Raw genomic sequence first — 23746 nt, forward strand, 5'->3', positions numbered from 1 at the left:
GGATGTGAACCAGGATAGCGCAGTCAGTGATGCTGAGAACAGCTAGAGTGGCGAGGAGGATCCGCTAACAGGTAGAGGAGAATGAGAACCGTGTGCAGTCTTGACGCCTGACTGATGTTGGTCAAACTGATTTGTAAGAGATAGGAGGACAATCAGCAGCATCTCCCCTTCAACTCAGCACTCCAATGTTCTAAGGTTCTTTCATCCAACCAAGGGTTAAAACGTTGAAAATCAATGCACATACTTATTATGTTCTAAAAATGAAAAGAATCTAATTTGAAAGTTGTTCTCTCTCACACACACACATGCTTGAGTACATATCTACAAATAAATTTACTTGCAACAACATTATACTGCATCCTTTTTATTTCTCGAAACCCATAAAATAATATACTATAAAAAATAAATACATTTGATCTTCCTTCGGCAGTGAAGAGGTTCATAATGATTGTACAGGGAGGTTATTGAACCATGACTACAATGAATAGATAGAAATGGAATGAGTAGAAAAAATTGAATAGCTATCTTCCAGATGATGCGATGACTTTATTATATCAAATTTAGAAGATTGGCTACTTAGGAATCTTGTATAATTTGTCTATTACAAAATAGTTAGAATCTCTGTTAGTTTTTCTATTTTTCTAATGAACAAAAAAAGTTAAAAGTATATTTAAATATATTTAAAGCTAAACCTATAAGCTTTAAATATAATTATTTGTGCATTGCTGATAAAAATGTCTAAAATATCCAGAAATAATTGCACTTAATTGGGCTTTTATTTAAAATCATAATAATAATAATAATATGTTTTCCATCACCCAAAAATGCAATGTCATTCTTGTTCCAACAATAATTAACGCATGCAAAACTTGCATCTTTTTCCGATAATGTTGGAAAAGCTAAGGAAACGGCCACAAGAGCCAAGATCAAGGTAATGCATACTTTACTACATTCATTTAGGTAAAACCCCTTCAATGCTTATCTTCATTTGGCTAGTTGTATGTTCTGCCCGGTAACCGCCGGAACAGGTTACCGTCCTCCAGAGGTCACAGGGAGGTCAAACGCTGTGTCCAGGAACCGCTGGAGCTCCGCCAGGTGAGTTTGCTTGTTCCCCGTTGCGGGGGCCGCGGCCGGCCCACGACCAGCGTACCTACACACGGAAATAAAGACAAAGTACACTATTACACTCAACCCTAAAACACTACAATCTGCAGAACAATCCGACATTTTTGGTGCTGTGTGAAAAAAAAGATGGTTCACGCCGAAATACAAACGATGTGCCAAAGCGAAAAAAGTGGTCGTAACTTTCCCCAACAAATCAGAACGCGGCACTCACAAAACGGGGCGGGTGCGTGCGACGGAGGTGCGGATGCGAGGCTTGATGTAGTCGTAGTAACCCTGGTTCTTGTGCTCCTCCTGACACCACATCAGGTCGGCGTGCTGGAAGCGCTCCACCTCTTCCTTCACCAGGTCAAACGGGAACGGGGAGAGCTGAGAGAGGAGGAGAACACACAGAGCGTTGTTGTGACTGATTCCCACCCACCCCCCCCCCCCCGGAAAAAAAGGAAAGCCAAATGTCTACCATGCTGGGACCTGACCAGTCTTTAAAGACCATGACCATGTCTTTAAAGGTGACATATTATACCACCAGGTGTGAGTGTGATTAGCCGTTACAAGCCGCACTCTAATCTCACTCACACCTGGTGGTGTAATATGTCACCTCTAAAGACATTGTTTTTGCATTGTTAGATTTACATTTAGGGCATTTAGCAAACCCTTGGTTACAACGCAACCCGTTATATATAACCAGAACTAAGCCGACCCCAATTATCACTCACATGCTCTTTTAGAATGTATGTGTGGAATGTGTTTCAGCTATTACTATTATGAATAGTACTTAATCAGTTTTAGCAGTAGTCATGCTGGCCACTAAGGGGGGCTATTGATGAGGGCTCCTATGGGCAAGTTGATCCTAAATACCATGGATGATAATATTATATGGAACCAAATAGTCAACGATTGTCCATCCAAAATGTTTGGATGGACGACGGCTTAATATATGAAAGGGGCCGGGCGTTAGAGGGACCGTCGGTTATCTGTGCGGTCTGAGGCATGTCCAGTGGGGACACCCAGTGGTTGATAAGTGTAACAGCAGATAGTGCATTCCACAAAGGAAGAATCTACTTCCTGGATATGTAAGACGTTATCCGTAAGAGCCGTTATTTAAATCAATTAGCTTTTTTTTATTTGTCATCGGTGTGCAACCATTTCTACAGGGACTAGACATGTTTGGGTGATATTCATCACACATGCTTATGGGGAAGGTTGGCACATCCTGGCTTCTTGCCTGGGAGTCAAACACTACTAGCCTACAATGCTATCTTTCCCCTATCTCGCCTCCTTCTCCTCCTCCTCCTCCTCGTCCTCCTCCTTAGCGGTCGGAGGTGGAAGGAGGGAGGAGTCGTCGTGGCTACCTGTTCAACGCGTACGATGGCCACCTCCTCCTCCAGGCCTCTGTGTTTGCGTTCCCGAGCCAGCTCATAGTAGACCTTCCCCGTGCAGAAGATGATTCTGTGGACCCTGTCTGGGCTTGCCGAGGGGGGCCCCTCTTCTGAAATGATGCGTTTGAACTCAGTGCCTTGGGGAGAAAACACACACACACACACACACACACACGCGCACACACACACACACGTGCACACACACACACACACGCACACACACCAATGTACAGTTAGTCACTGGCATTTTTGCAGTGACTTGAAGTGGAACACCTCAGCCAATACACTGTCCTGCCAAGTAGAATTTTATAAGATCCAAAACAGCAGAAAACAAAGATGATGCAACAAGAGAGAGCGGTTGTGACACCGCCTGCTTCTCCCAGAAGCAACCTTCCAGGTTCTAGCGCCACCACCTTCATTATTTTACTAAACCCTCGGCCCTCTGGCCTGGTCCTACCAGACTCTCGTACTTCAGTTCATTTGCACTTTGAGAGTCGTACTGAAGGGAAATGAAAATTGAGCGCGGCAGTGCGTAGGCGGGCGGCGCCGGGCTCACGGGCCCCCACCAGTCAGGAGCCTGAATCCCTCACCGGGCAGCATGTGGTCAAAGCTGGACTTCGCCTCCGGGTGTCGCAGCAGAGACTTGGGCGTGAACACGATCAGCTGGGGCCGGAACAACAAACAACAAACAACAAACAACAAACAACGGGGGCAGAGAGAACAGAGGAGAAAAAAAATGAGCTGGGAGTAGTCCAACGTCTCGCAGGTGACGGGGGTGAAAAGGACACGGGGCCGACCCTGTGGAGAGGGACCTCCTGTTGAGCCGCTTAGCAGACGCTTTAATCCACAGTGACTGACGGGGTGCTGTGGTGTGTCCTGAAGTGGTGGTGATACTGCGTACTGATACGGAGCGGGGCTTCTTACAGGCTTCCTCAAGGGCTGCACTATCTGCCGGCGCAGCACGTGGAAGAAGTTGGCCGGGGTGGAGCAGTTGACCACGATCCAGTTACAGTCGTACAGCTGGCGCACTGCAAAGTCCTCCAGGGGAAGTTTCTAGAACATGAAGACGATGCTCTAGTTACACTTGGTTCCCGTCGGGAGCAGCCAAACCATACCTGTGCATACATTATACTTACTCATATATTACACAGAATGTGTGTGTGTGTGTTGGTGTGGGTGTGTGTGTGTGTGTGTGTGTGTGTGTGTGTGTGTGTGTGTGTGTGTGTGCGTGTGTGTGTGTGGGGGGGGGGGTGTGGGTGTGTGTGTGTGTGTGTGTGGGGGGGGGTGTGGGTGTGTGTGTGTGTGTGGGGGGGGGGGGGGTGTGTGTGTGTGTGTGTGTGGGGGGGGGGGGGGTGGGTGTGTGTGTGTGGGGGGGGAGGTGTGGGTGTGTGTGTATGTGTGTGTGGGTGTGTGGGGACTCACAGGGAAAATATCTTGATCATCGTTGCACATCTGAAGAAAGCGCTCGGGGCGTGCCGAGGAGTGTTCAGGACCCTGTGGGTCGGGGGGGGGGGGAGAGAAAGACCTGTTGTCACTTGCATGCAGTGTCTCTGTTCTGTCTCTGTTCTGTCTCTGTTCTGTCTGCCCGGGCAGCACGGCTATAGCCAGCTGGACCCGATCCTGTCGGTTGGCCAACAGCCGCCCCAGATCACATGTCCAGGAGTGTGTTGACGGACGTAGCCTGTGTCATTAAAAAGAGGCACAGAGGCAACCGAACCCTGACGAGACCTGCCGTCGGCCATCTCTGAGCCGGTACCTCGAATCTCACCGTTTATTACCGTGTACCTAAACTTAAACCGTCCACACATCTGTGGAGAAGTTGCACCCGTCGTTTTTTCTCAAAATCGTACTGATGAAGAAAGACAAAGCCAAGGTCCTGCTGTTTTTTTTCACCAAGTTTCACTTGACGCTGCAGACTGGTAAACATACCAACGACTCGCTTCATCTCTGGAGAACAGAGGGACTGATCTCCTTTAAACGTCGACAAGGATTCTCACTTCGATTTCTTAAGTGTATACATCACAAATCTCCATAACTCTGTTAGTGTATCGACCAATCCCAGATCCCCCCCCCCCCCCCCCACCCCACCTACAGAATGAATAAAGTATCTTATCAACGGTTTGAAAGCCATCGCCCGCAACATAGCCACTCCCACTATTGAAATCCAGGCCGTCGAATTGTGAACCGACCAATAGAAAACCAAAAGGGGGCGACACGGGGTCCCTACCATGCCCTCCATGCCGTGGGGAAGCAGCAGCACGATGCCGTTCTGCCGGACCCACTTGGCCTGGCCGGGGCAGATGAACTGGTCGATGATGCACTGGGCCGTGTTGTGGAAGTCCCCGAACTGGGCCTCCCACAGAACCAGGGCGTTGGGGCTGGCCATGGCGAAGCCCAGCTCGAAACCTGGGGGGGGGGGGAGAGCACCCGTAAGAACAGCAGCAAAGGAAAGGAGCGCCGCTGTCACTCACACACAAGCCCCTCCCACTCGCTCCGAGGTGCTGCAGGTCGGTTTGGTTGAAACGGTAAAACCTGGAAAACCCAAACCTTCCAGCACCGTCGGAGTCATGCAATAGCATATATTCAACCAATAGAGGGCATGCAATAGCGTGCCTTTAATCCATAGAGGGCAATCTAAGTCCATGTTAAAAACTCGTCCTACATTTTGAAAGCTTTGTGCATGTAAGATTTAGACCAGGATCAATCCGTAGCACTAGGATCACTCTTCATACAAGATACATTTTGTTTAGGGCTTGGTTTCCCTTTAACAGAGATGTGTATTGTATCGAGGCAGACCTCAGACGGTTTGGAAGTTCGTGCCACATTATGTGGTCGTGGTGGTGTCTTAAAACTCACATCTGCCTCACCGTGCTTGTTCCGAACCACGTCTTTCCAAAGTGTCTATACCAGTGGTTCTCAAACTTTTTATACCGTGTGCCACCTCAGAAAAGATTTGTCTCCCCAAGTACCATCATTAGGAACAATGTTATAAAATATAACAAACTACAGTAGCGTAGGCCTGCGGCCCTATTCTGCTACACACAGTTCACGCCGGAGGCACATTTATTCTTAAAAAATATATTATTTATTGTCAACTGTGGTCAGCTGTACAAAGTGGTAGCACTAGAACAGACACAGAGACACACACGCACACAACTAGTGAGAACAGTAAGAATAACAACTGTGTACCAACAACCTGTTTGAACGTGTAAGGCTAAATGCAAATAATGAAAGTTGGCCAGCCCGCTGATAACTGAACTTCCATAAGCCTCATGAGACGGGCGCGCCTGCCTCTGCAAACACAGTCCTGCGATGTCTGGATACACTGAGGTCAGCTTCAGTCTCAGGTGTGGCTCAGCGTCAATCCTGCTTCTGTATTTTGTTTTTATGATGGAAAGTGAAGACAAGACTTTCTCGCACTGATGTGATGTGATGTGGTCGGCTGATATTGAAGCAAAAATATTACAGGAAAGACAAAACTTATTTTAAACTCCATTTTTAATGATCTCTTGGTTAACGTATTTCCATTCGTCCTAGTATTTTGATATTATTATGTTTTTTTTGCTGTTGTTGTTGACAGTTTGACAGTGTTGTTGACAGTGTTTCCCACAGACCAGGTAGCAATGTGTGGTGCCCCCCTGCAGGGTTGGCAACTTTTGGTTTTTGGCCGGAGTGAGACTCTGTAGAATCTTATAATGCTTACATTATAACAGGGGGTGCACATCACTTTTTTAGTGAGTTACTCATTTGAGTATCAGGAGATAGTGTTCGGTACGCACTCCACACGTAGCGTTGTTTTGATAATGATAAAGGCGATTCCACCGCGGGTGGAGTTGTTGACGGGGGGGGGGGGGGGGGGGGGGGGGGGGGTCACTGCCACAGAGCGATAGGATGTCTCACAGTAACAGACGTTGCGATCAGCTGATACACGTGTCGTTTTGTTCTGATGACCTGACGGTGAGTTACGCAAAAAAGCGCCGTACCAGTTATGTGCACCCCTGATTATAACCGCGGGTGGAATTGTTGACAGGGTGGGTGGGGGGGGGGGGGGGTTTGGGTTGCGGCCGAACGGGATTGTTGACGGGGGGGGAGGGGGGGGAGGGTTGGTACGGTATTACGGGCTGGCGGAGTTGTTGATGGGGGGTGGGGGGGGGGGGGGGGGGGGAACGAGAGATCTAACGGGTATTTTTCTTGCCACACATTGGTCTACGTATGGGAAACATGTATTTATGTATGTATGTAGTAATGAATGATTTTTTGGAAACTCTTTTGCGTACCACTTAATAGCGCATCACGTACCACCAGTGGTACGCGTACCATAGTTTGAGAACCGCTGGTCTAAACAACATCTCAAAGGTCCCATCGTGGACCCAGAAGGTCTCAAAGGGCCGGGGTTTGACCCAGCACTCACCCAGCACCCCGTATTCAGAGAGGGAGCTGTTGCAGACGGTGTAGGGCGCCTGGTCTTTGGCGATGTGGTTCATGGGGATGCAGATGCTCTTGTCCACGTTCTGGTGGTGGAGAACATGGTGTCGGTGGCTGAGGAGCAACGACATGACACGCAGAACTGGTTACGATCCAAAGTTACTATTCACTATTCAGTCGTTTAGCAGAAGTCCTGTTAAGTCATTTAGCAGAGACTTGCACTGACACAAAATGCACTCGCTCGAGTTTGCCTGTAGGTAGGTGCTGACATTCATTCTGATTGAACCCAAGAACCCAGGTACCTTTACCCCACTTACACTATCCTGATTCCCCGGGTGAGTTCCAAGAGATATCCTAGGATCTAACTATGAATATTAATAATAATAACACGTTTATTTTATGTAGCGCCTTTCTCACACTCAAGGTCGCTTTACAGATTCATGCGCACTGAGCAAGACAGCAAAACAAGAAGTTCAACAACAAAAATAAAAATGAAAAAATATAAAAACAGATATGAATTAATATGGACACTTTTTTTTCCCAAAGTGCTTCCATGTTCTCAGCAGGAGGGATCCCCTTAGTGGGAGTGGCCCCCCCTGACCCTGACACGCCCCCCACCGGTGGACGGAGCGGACCCCCCGCCGACGGAGCAGCGCCTCACCTGAAGGTCCCTCTCTCGGCGTCCTGCCCGCTCAGACGGACGTGGACGCCTTCTTTGAGCAGAGAGCCAAAGGCCATGTACTCGGCCAGGGCCCAGTCACACACGCGCTCGCCCACCATGGCCGCACGCGCCTTCAGGATACGACTGAGGCCTGGTGAGGGAGACACACACACACACACACACACACACACACAGACACACACACGCAATGTAGAATAGACCATCGGGGAGCGCTCACTGCCGTGAACAGTAGGAGGGTAAAGGAGAGGTTATGGGAGGGTACCGCCTCCATGTATAGACCAATGGGGAGTGACCACTGCTGTGAAGCGTAGGAAAGATAAAGACAAGGTATTGGGAGGGTACCTCCATGTATAGACCAATGAGGAGTGGCTACTGCTGTGAAGCGTAGGAAAGGTAAAGACGAGGGTATGGGAGGGTACCGCCTCCATGTATAGACCAATGAGGAGTGGCTACTGCTGTGAAGCGTAGGAAAGGTAAAGACGAGGGTATGGGAGGGTATCACCTCCATGTATAGACCAATGGGAAGTGACCACTGCTGTGAAGCGTAGGAAAGGTAAAGACGAGTACCTCCATGTATGGTGAAGTCCTTGTCGGGTACAGAGGAGGCGATGCTCCCGATGTGGCCCAGGTCCTCCTCACTGATGCCCGTAGACGGACAGCTCATGCTTTTGGGCTGGCCGTCGAAGGTGTAGAAACCTGCGCACGTACATAGACACACATGCACAAGCACACACAAAACACACCGATAAAAATAAAAATAAAAGATTGGTGTTTAACATTTTAAAACAAAGGAATTTAGTATTACAAACACGCACGCGCGCACACACGCACACACACACACGCACACACGTTCAAAGCATCAATTACATAGGTGCACACACACACACACACACACACACACACACGGTAGCCTACCGGGCCAGGGTGAATCCAGCCAGTGGTTGATGTGCAGGATCTTCTCGTCTTTGGAGCGAGCATAGGCGTCTTCACACACTTTGTCGTATTCGGCGGTCATTTCCTGCAGACAGAAAAGAAAAATGCAGACCAACCGCTGTCACCAATGGTCCAGCTTTTACTCGATTCTTTATTGGTTAATGCAGTAACTGTTTCAGGCCACCATTCCAGACCATCATATACAGATGTATACATAGATGAGGGTGGAGGGTAGTTGGAGGATATACATACATATATAGATATATATGTACTGTACATATATAAAATGTTTTGGTGGCTCATTTTGACGTTAACAATGGTGGAAAATATCGAAAATAGATATTGAATGTATTTATGAAAATGTTCCTTTGTCTGAAAACAAAAAAACAAACAAAAGATGAAATAAGAGAAGAAACGTGAAGAAGAGGGAGGAACAGTGGGTCCTGACCTCATACTCCTGACTGGTGACCACCCCTTCCGAGATGAGGGTCGTGGCGTACTTCTGCAGGACCCCTTTCTGCTGCTTGATCTTCTTGTACATCAGCGGCTGGGTGAACATGGGCTCGTCCATCTCGTTGTGCCCGTTGCGTCTGTAGCAGACCTACACACGGGGTTTACAATCAGAGTCATGGTGCCTTCTATTTGTCCACCCGACCCGATCTGCGAGTCGGATTTCCGAGTTACGAACCGGAAGTTGCAAATAGAACGCCCCCCGAGGTCGTAAAAACGACTCGTCAACTCGTCTGAACTCAGAGGACCCCGAGTTCAGTAACAAAGATGGCTACTCCGAGCATCACATGCAAGTAAACATTGTGGTTTTCTACTATTTTAAGCACTTGTGTTTTTGTTGTAACCAAATGAAGAAGTCGTACACATAGCACTGTATACTGTTACCTATAGGCATGTCGTTACAGTCTTATTATGTGTTAAATACCGCCTATTTTGTAGCTTGTGCCGCTGAAATTGGCTAGAGACGCTCCATGTTGCTATGACAACAATGCCGATTCTTGAGCAGAAAGCAGAGCTCCGACTCGTCTTGTGTGTGTGCCAAATAGAACGAAAAACCCGGAGGTCACTCGTTTTACGAGACGGATGTGACGTCACACCCGACGCTGCAAGTCGCGATTACGAGACAAATAGAAGGCACCATCAGAGTTAAGGTCTTCTCTTGTGTGAGACGGTGCAGCGGCATCGGTCCAGAGATTCACGTGGATTTGTTGTTGCTGCTAAGCACACGTTGGACCAGACGATGTAGTGCCATCGTTTATTTGTATTCTCATATTTATTTGTATCTGATCCTTTTTTGTTTCATTTGTTTAAAGAACTGTACTCTCTGATGCTGTAACCGCACATAACACACATTATCTACAATATCCACATTTCGCTTTGGGGATTTATTAAGCGTCGTTATCTAAAAGGGGAAGCCGTCACACAAATATCTGGGATAAATTTGTCCAATTCAGTTCGTTTGTCCAATTCAGACCAATGGAGAATGCAACCCATTACAAATCAGGACAATTGTCCGACTTTGTCCAAAATATCGATCCCCTGACCTTCAAGAGTTTCCGTGGAAAAAAATGTGAACGAAATGAAAACAATCGTAAATATTCGTTTCGACCAATCACGCTGACGGAGGCCGAGATCTGTCCCTGGTAATCTGCCACCAGCGAACACAGACTCCGGCCGGCACCAGCCAGCCGACCCCCCCCCCCCCTCCTCCTCCTCCTCCTCCTCCTCCTCCTCCTCGTGGGGGGGGGGGGGGGGGGGAGAGCGGCCGCCACTCACCAGGTCCACCACCACGTCCTTCTGGAAGGTGTTCCTCCAGTCGGCCGCCACCTTGCAGACGTACACCACGGCCTCGGGGTCGTCGGCGTTGACGTGGAAGATGGGCGCGTTCACCACCCGCGCCACGTCGGTGGGGTAGGCGGAGGAGCGCGCCATGCGGGGGTCGGTGGTGAAGCCGATCTGACGGAGACGGAGACGGGGGGGGGGGGGGGGGGGAGGGATCAGGAGTATGAGATCCGTCCTTCAGCCTTGAGTCTTAAGTGAAGTCCTTTCCTTTTATCTTGGTTGGTTTATTTTGTTAATTACGTTTTCCATTTTTTTTGTTATACTTTGAACAAGTTTTAAGTTTTATGTCCATTTGTTTGTTATACCTTAAGTATATGTTTTATGGATAATGGATGATTTTATCTTTTGGCTTGTACCAAGATGTGTGTATAGTTCTTTTAGTTCTTGTGTTGTTAGTTCCTTTTGGTGCTTCTGGCCTGTTAACATCAGCATATGGACAACAGATGCAAAACAGCCATTTTGGCAGATTCTAGCACATTGACATTTTTCACGTTTATTAATGTGTGCTATCCATATTTAAATAAACGCTAAAAATAAAACAAATAAATAGATCCATCCCCTGCGACGTGGACTGTGTTGGAGAGAGGATGCCGGTGGGGGTGGTGCACCTGGTTGTTGACCACCACGTGGATGGTGCCGTGGGTGGTGTAGGAGGGCAGGTCGGACAGGTGGAACGTCTCGTAGACCACGCCTTGACCGGCGAAGGCCGCGTCGCCGTGCAGCAGGATGGACATCACCTGGGAGGACCAATCAGAACCCACCAGAACCTCTAGCCGTTTCTCAATACCAAGTACGCGGACTACGTTCTCGCGGACTTGGAAGTACGTACTTGGCAAGTCCGGACTTTCAAGTACAGACTTCCGAGAACGCGAGTACGCACCTGCAATTGGAACAGCAGCGGACTCGATGATGCATTCTGGGATATTTAACGGTCCCAAGTCCACACGAGTCACCTCCGATGCGTCCTCGGTAGAACGGCCTCATCGAGAACGCATCGAGAACACTTCCGGGTTTTACGACAGTACTCGCGTACTTGGGATTGGAACAGTGCTTGGGCCACCACTGATGACGTTTATCGAGAACGCAAGTACACGAGAACGCAAATTGAGAAACGGCTTCTGAGACAATTAAAACAGGAACAGGACTGCGGGTGTCCCGAGTGGATGGTGGCTGGTTCAAGCAGCCTCACCTGGCCCGGGCAGGCTGATTGGGCTCTGATTGGCTGGCTGGGGCTGCACACCTCTTGCGCATTGAGCAGTGATCAGTGTGCCCAGGTTAAAACAGCACATCGCCACACACAGTGGGGGGAGATCGCCCACATTGCAACGTGAAGGAGATCTCCCTTGAGTGGGGTGGATGGCTGGTTTAACCTGGCTGGTTTAACCTGGCTGGTTTAACCTGTTTAACCTGTTTGATCGATGTGTGGAGCCTCACTCAGTCTCAATCGGTCTGACTCAAGCCAGGTCGGGCTGCTTAAACCAGCCATCATACACACACACACACACACACACACACACACACACCCACACACAAGGGCCGATGTTCAATATATGCGGTTTGATTGGATCTTCATAGATTCTGAAACGGTGCAAACGGGAGCCACGTGTCCACCACACCGACGTGGTGAACCCACCCTCTTGCCCTCGGTGTCCCCGCAGTAGAACTGCTCGGCCTTGGTCTTCCCCTGGACCACGGGGTCCACCGCCTCCAGGTGGGAGGGGTTAGCCATGAGGGACAGCGTGATGTCCCTGTCGGTCACTCTGTTCTTCCTCTGGTGGTACATCCCCAGGTGATACTTGACGTCACCAGAACCCTGAAAGAGGAGGAGGGGAGGAGAGAGACACAAAGAGAGGAGGTGAGGAATTCCCAGGCCCTGTCAGTAAGTAATAAGTCATGTTTTATTTATACATTTATATAATTTTATAAATACACTTTTATTTAACAAATGTTAAAAAGTGCTTTATAGAAAATTACACAAATAGTCCAAACAAGGGCACAGAGAAACATTATCATATATCTGCCGTAATAGTATAAACTTCTACAATTTCAACTTTGGTCCACTAGAGGAAATATAGTTTGAATCAAATTTGGCCACCCAATTAAAAGTACACAGCAGAAAGGGGACCAGTAATATGTGGAGAAATTGCACAGAAAACGATTCAGGAACATTCCGACCTCGTCCGCAGCCTCCAGCTTGGAGTCAAACTGGCAGAAGATCTGGTCCAGCTCGGTGCGGATCACGTTGGCCAACACGTTCAGCCTTCCTCTGGAGAGGAGCGGACCAACGATTAGCAGAGAGATAAGACCAGGCTGACGGACCGACTGGAACGGGTCCGTCAACATTCGCCACATGTCACTTGTGAAATATACATACTCCCTTCCACTCAACAAAAATGTACAAAAATGTTAACCCTTCCCCACCACTGCTCACTTCATTCTCACTTCAAGACTACAATGTATACCACTACTGTATAGTAAATATTTACAGATAAAATATACAAAATATGAGGTATGGGAGCGTAGCGAAACAGAGAATCTATACAGCTTCCCCAGTGGCAAATGAAATCGACACATTTCCCAGTCAATCCTGGTCAATAAGAATATAGAATAGAATATATCTTTAATTGTCATTGCACACGTACAACGAAATTGCGGTAGAACTCTCACATCAGTGCTTTTAAACTACAAAAAGACATAAGAAGACAAACAGGCAATAGGCACAGTATAAAATTCAATAAGATAAAACTATAAAAACAGTTTAAAAGATTATTATTGCACATTATACAACAGTTAGTTCCGACCGGTCCCAACCGAGCAATTTGATTGGACAACGAGACATTCCATAGTGCTGATATACAGTATAACAGCACTGGGACTTTTCACAGACATAATCACTCCGCTGTACGGGCGTTCTAATAACCGTTATTAGCTAACGTTACATCAGCTGTTAAATGTATATGTGTTGCCTGGCAACAGCCTAGTCTCCCTTCAGTTGCGGAACTATTTTTGTTGGCGGAGCCGAATAAATGATTACTAAACAAACAAATCATAATCTCTTGTTTCTTATTACTGTTAACTAATAAAATGTGCTCGTAGCACTGTTGTATAAAAGCAATATCACACTCGAGGTCGTGCTGTTGTACTGTATATCAGCACGGTGTGATTATCTGCGGCACTCGGCCTGCGGCCTCGTGCCTACGACCGAATCACAGCCGTGCTGATATACAGTACAACAGCACTCCCTCTCGTGTGATATTGCTTAATTACATGTTGGAATCTAGTTTTGCCGTTTAGTTATTGCACATGGCCCTGGGATAAAAACTGTTCTTTAGTCTGTTTGTTCGTTTGTTAGTCTGTTATGGTCCTGAACCACCTCCCTGATGGTAGCAATAAATGGAAATGCCTAGACTCTGCGCGTGTTCCTCCAGTTCCCATCGGCTGTACACTCCATACTGTGTGTACTGTGTACGGCGGCTCACCTGTGGGGCATGCCCATGATGACGCTGTCCACCCCCCTCCCGCTGGACACGTCGATCAGGGTCTTCAGCGCGGGGATGAGCGACTCACAGCCCTCCAGACCGAAGCGCTTCTCCGACGACCACTTCCTCTGCAGGAACTCCTCGAACCTGGGGGGGGGGGGGGGCCGCAGGGGGGCAGGGCCTCCTCAGTGAGGGGCCTTGAGGGGCCACCTCAGTGGGGGGGGCCTTCAGGGGCCACCTCAGTGGGGGGCCTTCAGGGGCCTCCACAGTGGGGGGCCTTGAGGGGCCACCTCAGTGAGGGGCCTTCAGGGGCCTCCTCAGTGGGGGGCCTTCAGGGGCCACCTCAGAGAGGGGGGCCTTGAGGGGCCACCTCAGTGAGGGGGGCCTTATTTTCAGGGGCCTTATTTTTTTTTACACTGCAGTGATTCTGCTGCAGGGACCAAATTTCCCGTCGGGATAAAGAAGGTGGCTCTCATCTTTTCTATACCAGACTCTACTGGCAGCCAGGAGGGACTACTTTTTTGTATTTGTTAAAAAAATGCTTTTCCGACTTTCTCGCTTTTTCAAAATTGAGGGTGTCTATGACTTTCATTTCGCCATACTTACGTAACCGTTTTATAAAAGCAATAGATCACTTCAGTCAGTGATATACGGTCATTATACCACAGTGAAGGGGGTCGCCGTCCCTCCGCTGCGTGTCGGGACGGACAACGCCCCTTAACTGTGGTATAATGACCGTATACCACAGCCTGTCGTGATCTATTGCTTAAATATACTCTACTATTATGTTATATACTATATGAACTGAGGCAAGCCAACACATGTTTTTTACAAACAGTTACATAAGAGTATACCAGGAAGAAAGAACTGCTATGCTTGGCAAGAAAGACAGTTCAGCAGCTTTAACATGTATGAAATTCAAATTCAATTCATACAATTCACTTTACTAGCACGTTTCTACAGGGAAAAGTAAGGAGGGAGAAATTGAAATAAGTTGCTTCCAATTTTTTAAAGCTAGAATCCAATACTTTTGTACAAAAGTATATATGAAAAGGTATCTGGAATATTATATTCATTATATTTATGGATGTCAACATTTACCCGATTGCATGGGTCTCACAAGACTACCTTTTGTTGTTTGGACAACTAATAGGCAGAATGGAAACTAGGCCTTTAGTATGTAGGACGTTTTGAAGCAGAGAATGTATATATAACGTATACAAATTAGTTCTAGTGTTGTTTTTTGTCGATGTGAAGTTACTGCAAGTCCAGAAACATTGAAAACACAGTTTTGGTCTGGTCATCGCAGGTATGTTCTGACGACCAGAACATACCTGACAGGACCAGGGAGACGTGTGTGGGTGGACCAGGACTTTACACAGACCTTGTGGAGCGCACCATTCTGGCCAGCAGGGTCCTCCTCTCCTCCACACTGAACTGCATGGCCCCGGGCCGCTCAAACCGCTCCCTCAGCCACTGGCACTGCTCCAGGTTATTGATGAACATGAACTCTACGCCGATATGCTGGCAGTACGCCATCTGGAGGGGGGGGGGGGCGGAGGGGGGAGAAAGAGGAGAGGGAGAAGAAAGAGGAGGAGGAGAAGAAGGAAGAGGAAAAGGAAACAACGAAAAAGGAGAAAGAAGGGGACGATTTGAGAGGAAAGGTCAGTGTCCGCAAACATCAGGGCTTTGTGCAACATCTCATTGGACCTGGTCTCCACCGACAGGAGGAGCCTGCTCCGTGCTCTTCAGGCAGTAGGGGAGGTCATGGAGGTCATGGACAAGTACCTCCAGGCGGCGAATGATCTCCCTGAGAGGCAGAGCGCTCTCATTCCCCCCGATGAAGGTGGTGGTGGGCAGCCGAAATACCTTGTCCAGGTCCGACTCCTCCAGACCGTAGAACCCTGTGGGGCAGAAGGACCTCCGTCACCCTCGGCTGTTTGAGAACAGAAGAGTTCCCTGCTGCGTGTTACGCCCGCGTAAAAGTGATGACGGCGGACACCAACTGAGACAAAAGATGCGCAATGATATTTCATATCTACGCTCAAGACGAGAGATGTATCTGCTTTCATTAAAGGTGTCATTCCCCCGAGAAACCCGCTAAGTACCGTCGGGTCACTCGCGGGAGTTGCATATCCAATGCTGAACGTGAAAATGTTCTTCTACCTCGATTGCCTGCTTTAGCAAATGAAAGAGAAAAAAAAAACAGCATAAACGAGCGAATCAGAAAAGCCTCAGGACTGACATTTGGTGAATTAGTATTAGTATTTTCCTCGCCCACCTTGGCCTGCGTCGGCCCACGGGAAGACAGCGTTGAGTTTGTGCCCGTGCTGTTTGTGGCGATGCGACGTTGCATCTCTTGGCCAAGAAGGAAGAGTTGAGGAGGAAATGGTTGGATTGGACATTACCGCCATTTCAACATTTACGCAGCTCAGGGGGCACAGCGGCGGGGGCACAGAAAGAAGAGCCGCCGCGTCCGGGAGCTCAGCCCCGGACGCCGTGCCCCGAGGCGGCTCTTCTCTCTGTTTTCAATCAACCAGAAACCCTCAAGGAGCCCAGTGGTTCTCTCTCTCTCCCTCTCTCTCTCTCTCTCTCTCTCTCTCTCTCTCTCTGTGTCTCTCACTCCTTCTCCCTCTCTCTGCGTCTCTCTGGAAGTTGAAATGGTTTTATCACTGTGACGGACAGTGCTGTTAGCAAATCAGAGTAAGAGCCAAAATCATGTCGTTCCTCCCCGCCCACCTCCTCCACTGCACTAGAGCAGTGTGAAGCAGGAGAACCACAGCATTTTCTTCACCAAGACCGACTCACAGGGCATTCATTGCTACTAGTGACCACCGCACAATTAATGAAAAAAAAACGATGCAATGACACCTTTAACTGTGCAGCACTATCTGGGTGTACACTAATATATATATATATATTTTTTTTTTAATATGCATACAGAATTTAAATATGTATGTATTATCGAACACCCAATCCCTGACACACATTCTATTCTGTACTAGTTCAAAGTCTTCTAGTCATCAACTGAACAGTAGAACATAGGGTCCATCTTAACAGGGACCTACTAAGAACCTGGCAGCAAACACTGTGTATTTGGCATAGAAACATATTGACGCCATACGGGACTACGTACAATATATATAAAGTGTATTTAGTGTTGCTGAAAGGATCACATGATCAACTTGAACTTTTTACAAGCCCAAAGGGCCTGATGTCCTCCCGCACAACAAGTTAAGCAATATAGCTGACACTGCCCTGTGGGTTTGAGCTGGAATACTGTCATCATTGTGTTAGTGGGGGGGGTGGGGGGGGGGGGGGGGGTGGTATTTGAGTGTTGCACAAGAGAACTTTAGTCCGGCTGACCCGGAATCCATAGAGAGACACAGAGCAGTGGTGGTGTCGTCACGGTGTAATCTAATCAAAGCGTGGACTTCCACTCCAAGTCCACGCTGAGATAACACTGTACATCGGCACTCTGATTCCTTTCGACCAATCAAAGGTCACGATCAAAGGTCGGGGAAGCAGGGAAAAAGCACATGCAGTCCCCTAGGGATGAGGCTTATGTAAATCATAAGTTGCGTTCAATAACGCTTGAGCTTATCTACCAGTTGGCCTCGTTCACCTAGCGGGCACATTTGTTCCGTCTTGGTGCTTGGTCAGCTAGCATTTGGCACCAGGATGGCTACTAACTGAAAAAGGCTCATAACACTGTCGACACTTTGATGCATAATCCCCCAGGACCCATCTCATTAGTTACTTACCTTAACCTTTATTTATTTTATATGCAAAATATTATTCACCAGATGTTAAGTTTCAAGAAGACATAGTGACTTGTTCCGTGTCAAACCTGATAGAGTACATTAAGAACCCCTGTTCTGGGTGAATAACTATCATTTCTCTGTTTATAATACAATATAGATACTCAGTTTTAAAATCTGAAAAAATCAACTGTGGTGACCAAAATGTTTAGCACTTCAGAGTACAAAATGATCCTGATTTGGGCTGTGTTATGGTACAGCAGCACTGGTTTCCAATGGCTGTATGTATGATAGTCCTGATGGTTTAGAACTATTTATTTGTTTCTTGGTTGATCCGTCTGTTACGTTTGTTGCGTTTTATTTATTGATTTTGTGCATTTGTTTATTTGTTTACTTTTTATTTGCACTAGGTCAGTTCAGCGTTCAATAACACGTGACTCAAGCGTGTCTGTTGGTCTCGTCTTGCTCATGTATTTCTGGAAAGAGGTCTAATTTAAATGAATCAAGGCAGTTACACTCTTGTTACGATGCTATATATAAAATGGTAGGAAGTCGAAACCCAATCACTATTATAAACACCTTCATGGATTACTGCCTGAGAATGGACGTCTTTTGAGTGTCTACCAAGTAGAGGTTGCAACACAATAACATATGTCGTTTTGATGGACACCTTTACCCAGAATGTCTTATCATGAGAGCTGACATCGGACATGTCTACATCAACTGGTAGAGCACGGCAAACTGGGACGTCTGGTCGCCCTAACCTTGGTGCTAAATGCTCGCTGGCTGGGGGAACTGAAAGTGTTACTCTGCGTTCAGCTCTCCCAGTCAGCCAGCGTTTGGCACCAAGATGGCTACTAACTGAAAAAGCCTCATAACACTGCCAGGGGGGTCAGGGGGCCCAGTGTGGCCCACTGAGTACAACGTGTACACTCACAGTGTTCTAAGACGCTTTGCATAAAAGTGCCCACCAAAAGGCTTATATTATTTATATTTTCATTGTGGAAATCAAACCTGCTGCCTTGGGGGTACCTCCTGCAGACAGGTTATAGAGATGGTATTAGAACACAACAGCCAACTCTTGACCCAGGGAGATACACACGGATACACACAGGGCTTTGAACACACTCCCATGGCCAATCAGACACTGATGTGACACCTACACACAAAGCTGTTGTCCAAGCCCGTGACTCGGTGACCTGGCTGACCCCGTCAAGGCCGCAGCGCAGAAAGACCAGGCTGAAGCCTACCAAGGCCTTTATGACGCTCCATTGTGGAAGCATCCTATTAGAAATCACAACAATAACCCTCTTTTGTATTTCGGGCCCCAACTCTTTCCAGAGTACAATGACAGCATGTTCTGTGGAGATATGTTGTAAAGGGACATAAACTCACGTGCACACGTGCGCTCACACGCCCACTCAGAGACAATCCCTCACACATTCAGACACACACACACACACATACACACACACACACACACACACACACAGAGAAACAACATGCACAAGGTCAAAGTACAACGATTGCCATACTTTGTTCCTCTTATAAAAAGGGTGTGCTTGTCCCACCTCATGGACAGCTTCATATAAAGGGACAATTATTCATTAAAGCTCGATTACACGGAGCTCTAAATCAGGGGCCGTATCACCTGGCTGTTTTTTAATTGGTTGGGTAATTTATTTAACAGTATCTTCCTTGGAGGCGATAAGCCCTTCAGAGAAAGAGACTAGAGCAGAATAAGAAGATATTAGTGAATGAGCTGTGCTGTCGGAGCCTCACGGCACCATCATGCACCATCCTCCCTAAAACCTGACCCTTACTCTATTGCTAACCCCGGCAGCTGGGAGGTCCTGGGTTCGAAACCCAACGTCAGACCCACTGAAGGCCTGCTTGAGCAGGCTGCCCTAGCCCCTAGCGCCTGCAGCTAAACGAAGGAAAACAAAGAAGGAAACAGGAAGCAGGCGAAGGTTAGGATGCTCACCCACGTTCTGGAAGCCCACTTTACACGGAGCGTCGTCAAAGTCTACGCAGCTGATCTCTAGAGGGTCCAGCTTGGCTATGTGGTGTCCACGGACCTACACACACACACACACACACACACACACACGCACACACACACACACAAAAACACACCCAAAGACATACACAACATCTCAACATCAGCTTGGCTCTCACTTTGAAAACATTTTTAATTCCTTATTTTGAACTCCATCATTCAACTCCTTCTAAATATACAAAAACAGGATCCCTTTTTGCCTTTTAAATACACCAATCAACCAATGTCCTACAAGCGACAGTGCGCTCTGAAGCCGGAGCTGGTCCGGTTCATGTCCAAACAAGCATCGTTCAACAGTATAGATTAGCAAAACAAACAAGCCACCAAAGAGAACTGAGGGAGAACACACCGATAGTGTAAAGGCTCAGTTATGGTTCCACGTCAATGCATCGCAACGACCACGCAGACGCTTCGACGCAGTCGTGAGCCTGTTTTGGTTCTGGGTCGGGTTTTAGTGAGCGGACCAATCACAGCCCTTGCTGCTGCGTCGCCTCGACACAAGGTTACAAATTTTGAGAGGCCCACGTCAGGCCCTTTGCGGTGGACGCAAGGAGGGTCCGCAAGGATGTGATTGTTAAACTCCTAGCTACAATGATAGTCCGCAGTCAACTTGTATATAATCCATTTATAGCAGGGTCCGTAAACCCCCTTGTGTTACGTCAACGTCGAACCATGACTATGGCTTCACTTCTAATTTCACGACTATGACTACGAGTACAACAGACCACCTATCTGGAGGTCAGCGGCGAAGGTGGTGTAAGGTGGTGTAAGGCAAGGCAAGGCAACTTTATTTATATAGCAATTTTCATACACAAAGGCAGACTCAAAGTGCTTCACATATAAACATTGTCATACAATATAAGAAAATAATAGATAAGTTAAAAAAAAAGTAAAATAGATAGAAAATAAAGGCAAAGTTAAAAAAAAAGCATTTTAGAAAGTGCAATGTATTTAAGATCAAGTGCAGGTGGTGCAGGTGGTGCAGGTGGTGCAGGTGGTGCAGGCGGTGCAGGTGGTGCAGGTGGTGCAGGTGGTGTAGGTGGTGCAGGTGGTGCAGGCGGTGCAGGTGGTGTAGGTGGTGCAGGTGGTGCAGGTGGTGTAGGCGGTGCAGGCGGTGCAGGTGGTGTAGGTGGTGCAGGTGGTGCAGGTCAGTAGCAGTCTACCTGGTAGGCCCGTATGAGGGACTGGACGGCCAGATGGTCCTCAATCAGCTTCTCCACGTCGGGCCGGGCCCCCACCACAGACTGGGCCACGCCGGCCGGGGCCCGGCGGGGGCCGGAGTGGGCGGGGGGGCTCTGGTAGGCCGCCCCCGGGGGAACCCCAGCGTTGGCGTTCCGGAAGAAGACGTCCCAGGACTGCAGGGAGGAGCGGCGGAATGTGGAAGAGTCAGGAACGATTCTTTTTTTTCACGATGGAAAACTTTTTTTTTTTCCGAAACAAGAGGAATTTGTGCAACACGAGAATGGACGTTTTACGTCTTCGATAAATGAAAAACATTTCTTAATATTTGTTGAAACTTTGATGCATAATCCCCCAGGATCCATCTCACTAGTAATTTACCTTAACCTTTATTTATTTTATATGCAAAATATTATTCACCATATTTAGTGTCAAGAAGACATAGTGACTTGTTACGCGCGAGTACATTGAGAACCGTTGCGAACTGTTCTTGCTGAATGACAATCATTTCTCTGTTTTTAATACAATATAGACACGCAGTTTACAAAATAATCCTGATTATGGGCTGTGTGGTCCTTCACTAAGAACATGGTACAGCAGCACTGGTTTCCAATGGCTGTATGTATGATGGTCTTGATGGTTTAGAACTATTTATTTGTTTCTTGGTTGATGCGTCTGTTATGTTTGTTGTGTTTTATTTATTGATTTTATGTATTTGTTTATTTGTTTACTTTTTATTTGCACTAGGTCAGTTCAGCTGCTGACACAAACAAGTCAAGAGATAAATATATATATATAGAGAGAGAGAGAGAGAGAGAGAGAGAGAGAGAGAGAGAGAGAGAGAGCGAGAGAGAGAGAGAGAGAGAGAGAGAGCATTCACACACACACACACACACACACACACACACACACACACACACACTGGATCTATGGCTCTGAAAGAAAGTTATTTACTTAACGTGTGGGAGAGAACATGATGACAAGATTGAGGTTGCCATAGTGACAGAAAGCCCTAGCCTGTAGTTTGTTCAGCAACACTTGTAATAGCACGATAACTCATAGCCTTTAAACTGTTGAATAACCAAATGGTTCAAGTGTCAATAGATCACAAGTGATTGTTTTATGAATGAACCCGAGTTGGCCACTGAGGGAAAACAGGTGATGTTCTCAAGGAGGACTGAGATGGCTCAGGGGGTCAGCTTACAGCCCACATACAGTAGAAGGTCATGGGTTCAAGCTCCTAAACTAATACACAGTGGCCTGTATTAGTAGTATTATTTCCTGGAGTTTTATTTAGTTTTTTAAATGTAAGCCTGCTACTTTAATTGTGATAGGTATCACGCAGGTGTGTGTGTGTGTGTGTGTGTGTGTGTGTGTGTGTGTGTGTGTGTGTGTGTGTGTGTGTGTGTGTGTGTGTGTGTGTGTGTGTGTGTGTGTCTGTCTGTGTATCTGTGTGTCTGTGTGTTTGTGTGTGTGCTGCTGCCAAATGTTTACTTAAACCACCTCGAATGGTCACCACTTTCATGAACCGATTTGACTGGAATTCCGAATTCAGAGTTTGTGACACACCGATCAGAGTCTTATTTGCCTAACCCTTGCCTCAGTGAATATTGCACACACACACGCGCACACACACACACACACACACACACACACACACACACACACACACACACACACACACACACACACACACACACACACACACACTATTCTATTAGTGCTGACTCAGCTTTCAACAGAAAGACGGAGACCACAGTGACACTACACACACACATCACGTTTCTCACACCGGCGCGCGCGCGCGCGCACTTGCCTTGTGCACGTTCCCGGGATTCTCGAGCCACGCGTAGTACATTTCCTCCACATAGTTGGAGCTGGTTCCGTTCAGGAAGGGTTCGGCCGCCCCGGGCGCCTCCAGGCGCCGCACGGACGGAAACGTTCGTAGAGCCCGTTCCCCCGGGCCCCCCCCCTGCACGGGCTGGGACGCACACCTGGCGGCCTGGACAGCAGCCATCGGCCGCAGCCTGGCTATGGTAGTCCTTAAATGTTGCATACTCCTAAACGGCCAAATAATAAGCAGGCGTAGCCAGTCCAATTAATAGTTCCACAGATGAGAGTCGTGGTGTCTCGGGCGGGTTGGTTTTCGAAGTTTGTCCCTTTTGCTTTAATTTCGTTTTCTCCGACGCTCAACCTGAAAATATTAGTTGGACAACGCCAATAACAATCAGATACTTCATGCATCCAAACATAGCCTAATAAAGTCACGTAAAACGGCCTTTGCAAACGTGTGGCCAGAACAATCGTTCACACAAAACACACTGAGATATCAATGAATAGTTTACTTTTGGTTTGGGAAACTTACCTTTAAAAATAGAGGAGCCTATATCCACGCTCCCTCCGAAAGACAAATTATGCGCCCAGGTGAAAAAAAAAAAAAAAAGGCTCGAGGGCACGCTGCTCTGTGGCGGAGGAGGCGCTGGCGCGTGGCCACAGCTCCCATCCGAAGCGTGACGTCACCCAGTGATGTCAGGGCGTTGACATACAGGTCGCACTGTGCACCTATGGTTCAAACCAACGCGGAAAACCTGCTTTTCAGAACATAGACCAACGGGTGTGATTTACAACAGTCCGTTTGTCATCATGAATGAGTAATGCTCATTTGTACTAACCGAATGTCTTGTGTAGTACTACTGCTACTATGCATGGCTATTCTTAGAAATATTTAAGGAGTAGGCTAGTCCAGTTGATGAGTCTTGTTTTATTGCAATTCTTAAAAGATTTGAACCTTCTCACACTTCACTCGTTTTATTTCTGAATCGCGCATCCTTAGTTTTGTGTGTGTTGGTTTAGCGCCCTCTTCTGGAAAAGTGAGT

The 23746-nt window shown here is 47.6% G+C and overlaps 1 protein-coding gene across 1 annotated transcript; it reads right to left on the reverse strand.

The window, feature by feature from the left end:
• Positions 1 to 375: 375 nt before the first annotated feature.
• ogdhb (oxoglutarate dehydrogenase b) lies at positions 376 to 23354 on the reverse strand. The gene is made up of 23 exons (XM_084483152.1): positions 23236 to 23354; positions 22687 to 23064; positions 20855 to 21046; positions 19617 to 19710; positions 15660 to 15775; positions 15256 to 15410; positions 13872 to 14018; positions 12568 to 12658; positions 12026 to 12205; positions 11001 to 11129; positions 10327 to 10506; positions 8990 to 9142; positions 8524 to 8626; positions 8176 to 8304; positions 7588 to 7738; positions 6913 to 7040; positions 4729 to 4907; positions 3924 to 3995; positions 3426 to 3554; positions 3092 to 3164; positions 2475 to 2638; positions 1337 to 1491; positions 376 to 1150 (listed from the first exon to the last, which is right to left on the reverse strand). The coding sequence occupies exons 2-23, from the start codon at positions 22924 to 22926 to the stop codon at positions 1030 to 1032; spliced, it is 3081 nt and encodes a 1026-aa protein (XP_084339278.1). The 5' UTR covers positions 22927 to 23064; positions 23236 to 23354; the 3' UTR covers positions 376 to 1029.
• Positions 23355 to 23746: the final 392 nt, after the last annotated feature.

This window comes from Micromesistius poutassou (assembly GCF_964030765.1).
Source record: "Micromesistius poutassou genome assembly, chromosome: 18".
NCBI lineage: Eukaryota > Metazoa > Chordata > Actinopteri > Gadiformes > Gadidae > Micromesistius > Micromesistius poutassou.

Coding starts and splice junctions, on each gene's coding strand:
- ogdhb (XM_084483152.1), bottom strand. CDS start 22,926: ATGCAACATTTAAGGACTACCATAGCCAGGCTGCGGCCGATGGCTGCT. Junction 10,507..11,000: donor ACGTGGTGGTCAACAACCAG/GTGCACCACCCC, acceptor CGTCTCCGTCAG/ATCGGCTTCACCACCGACCC. Junction 1,151..1,336: donor GCACGCACCCGCCCCGTTTT/GTGAGTGCCGCG, acceptor TTCCGTGTGTAG/GTACGCTGGTCGTGGGCCGG.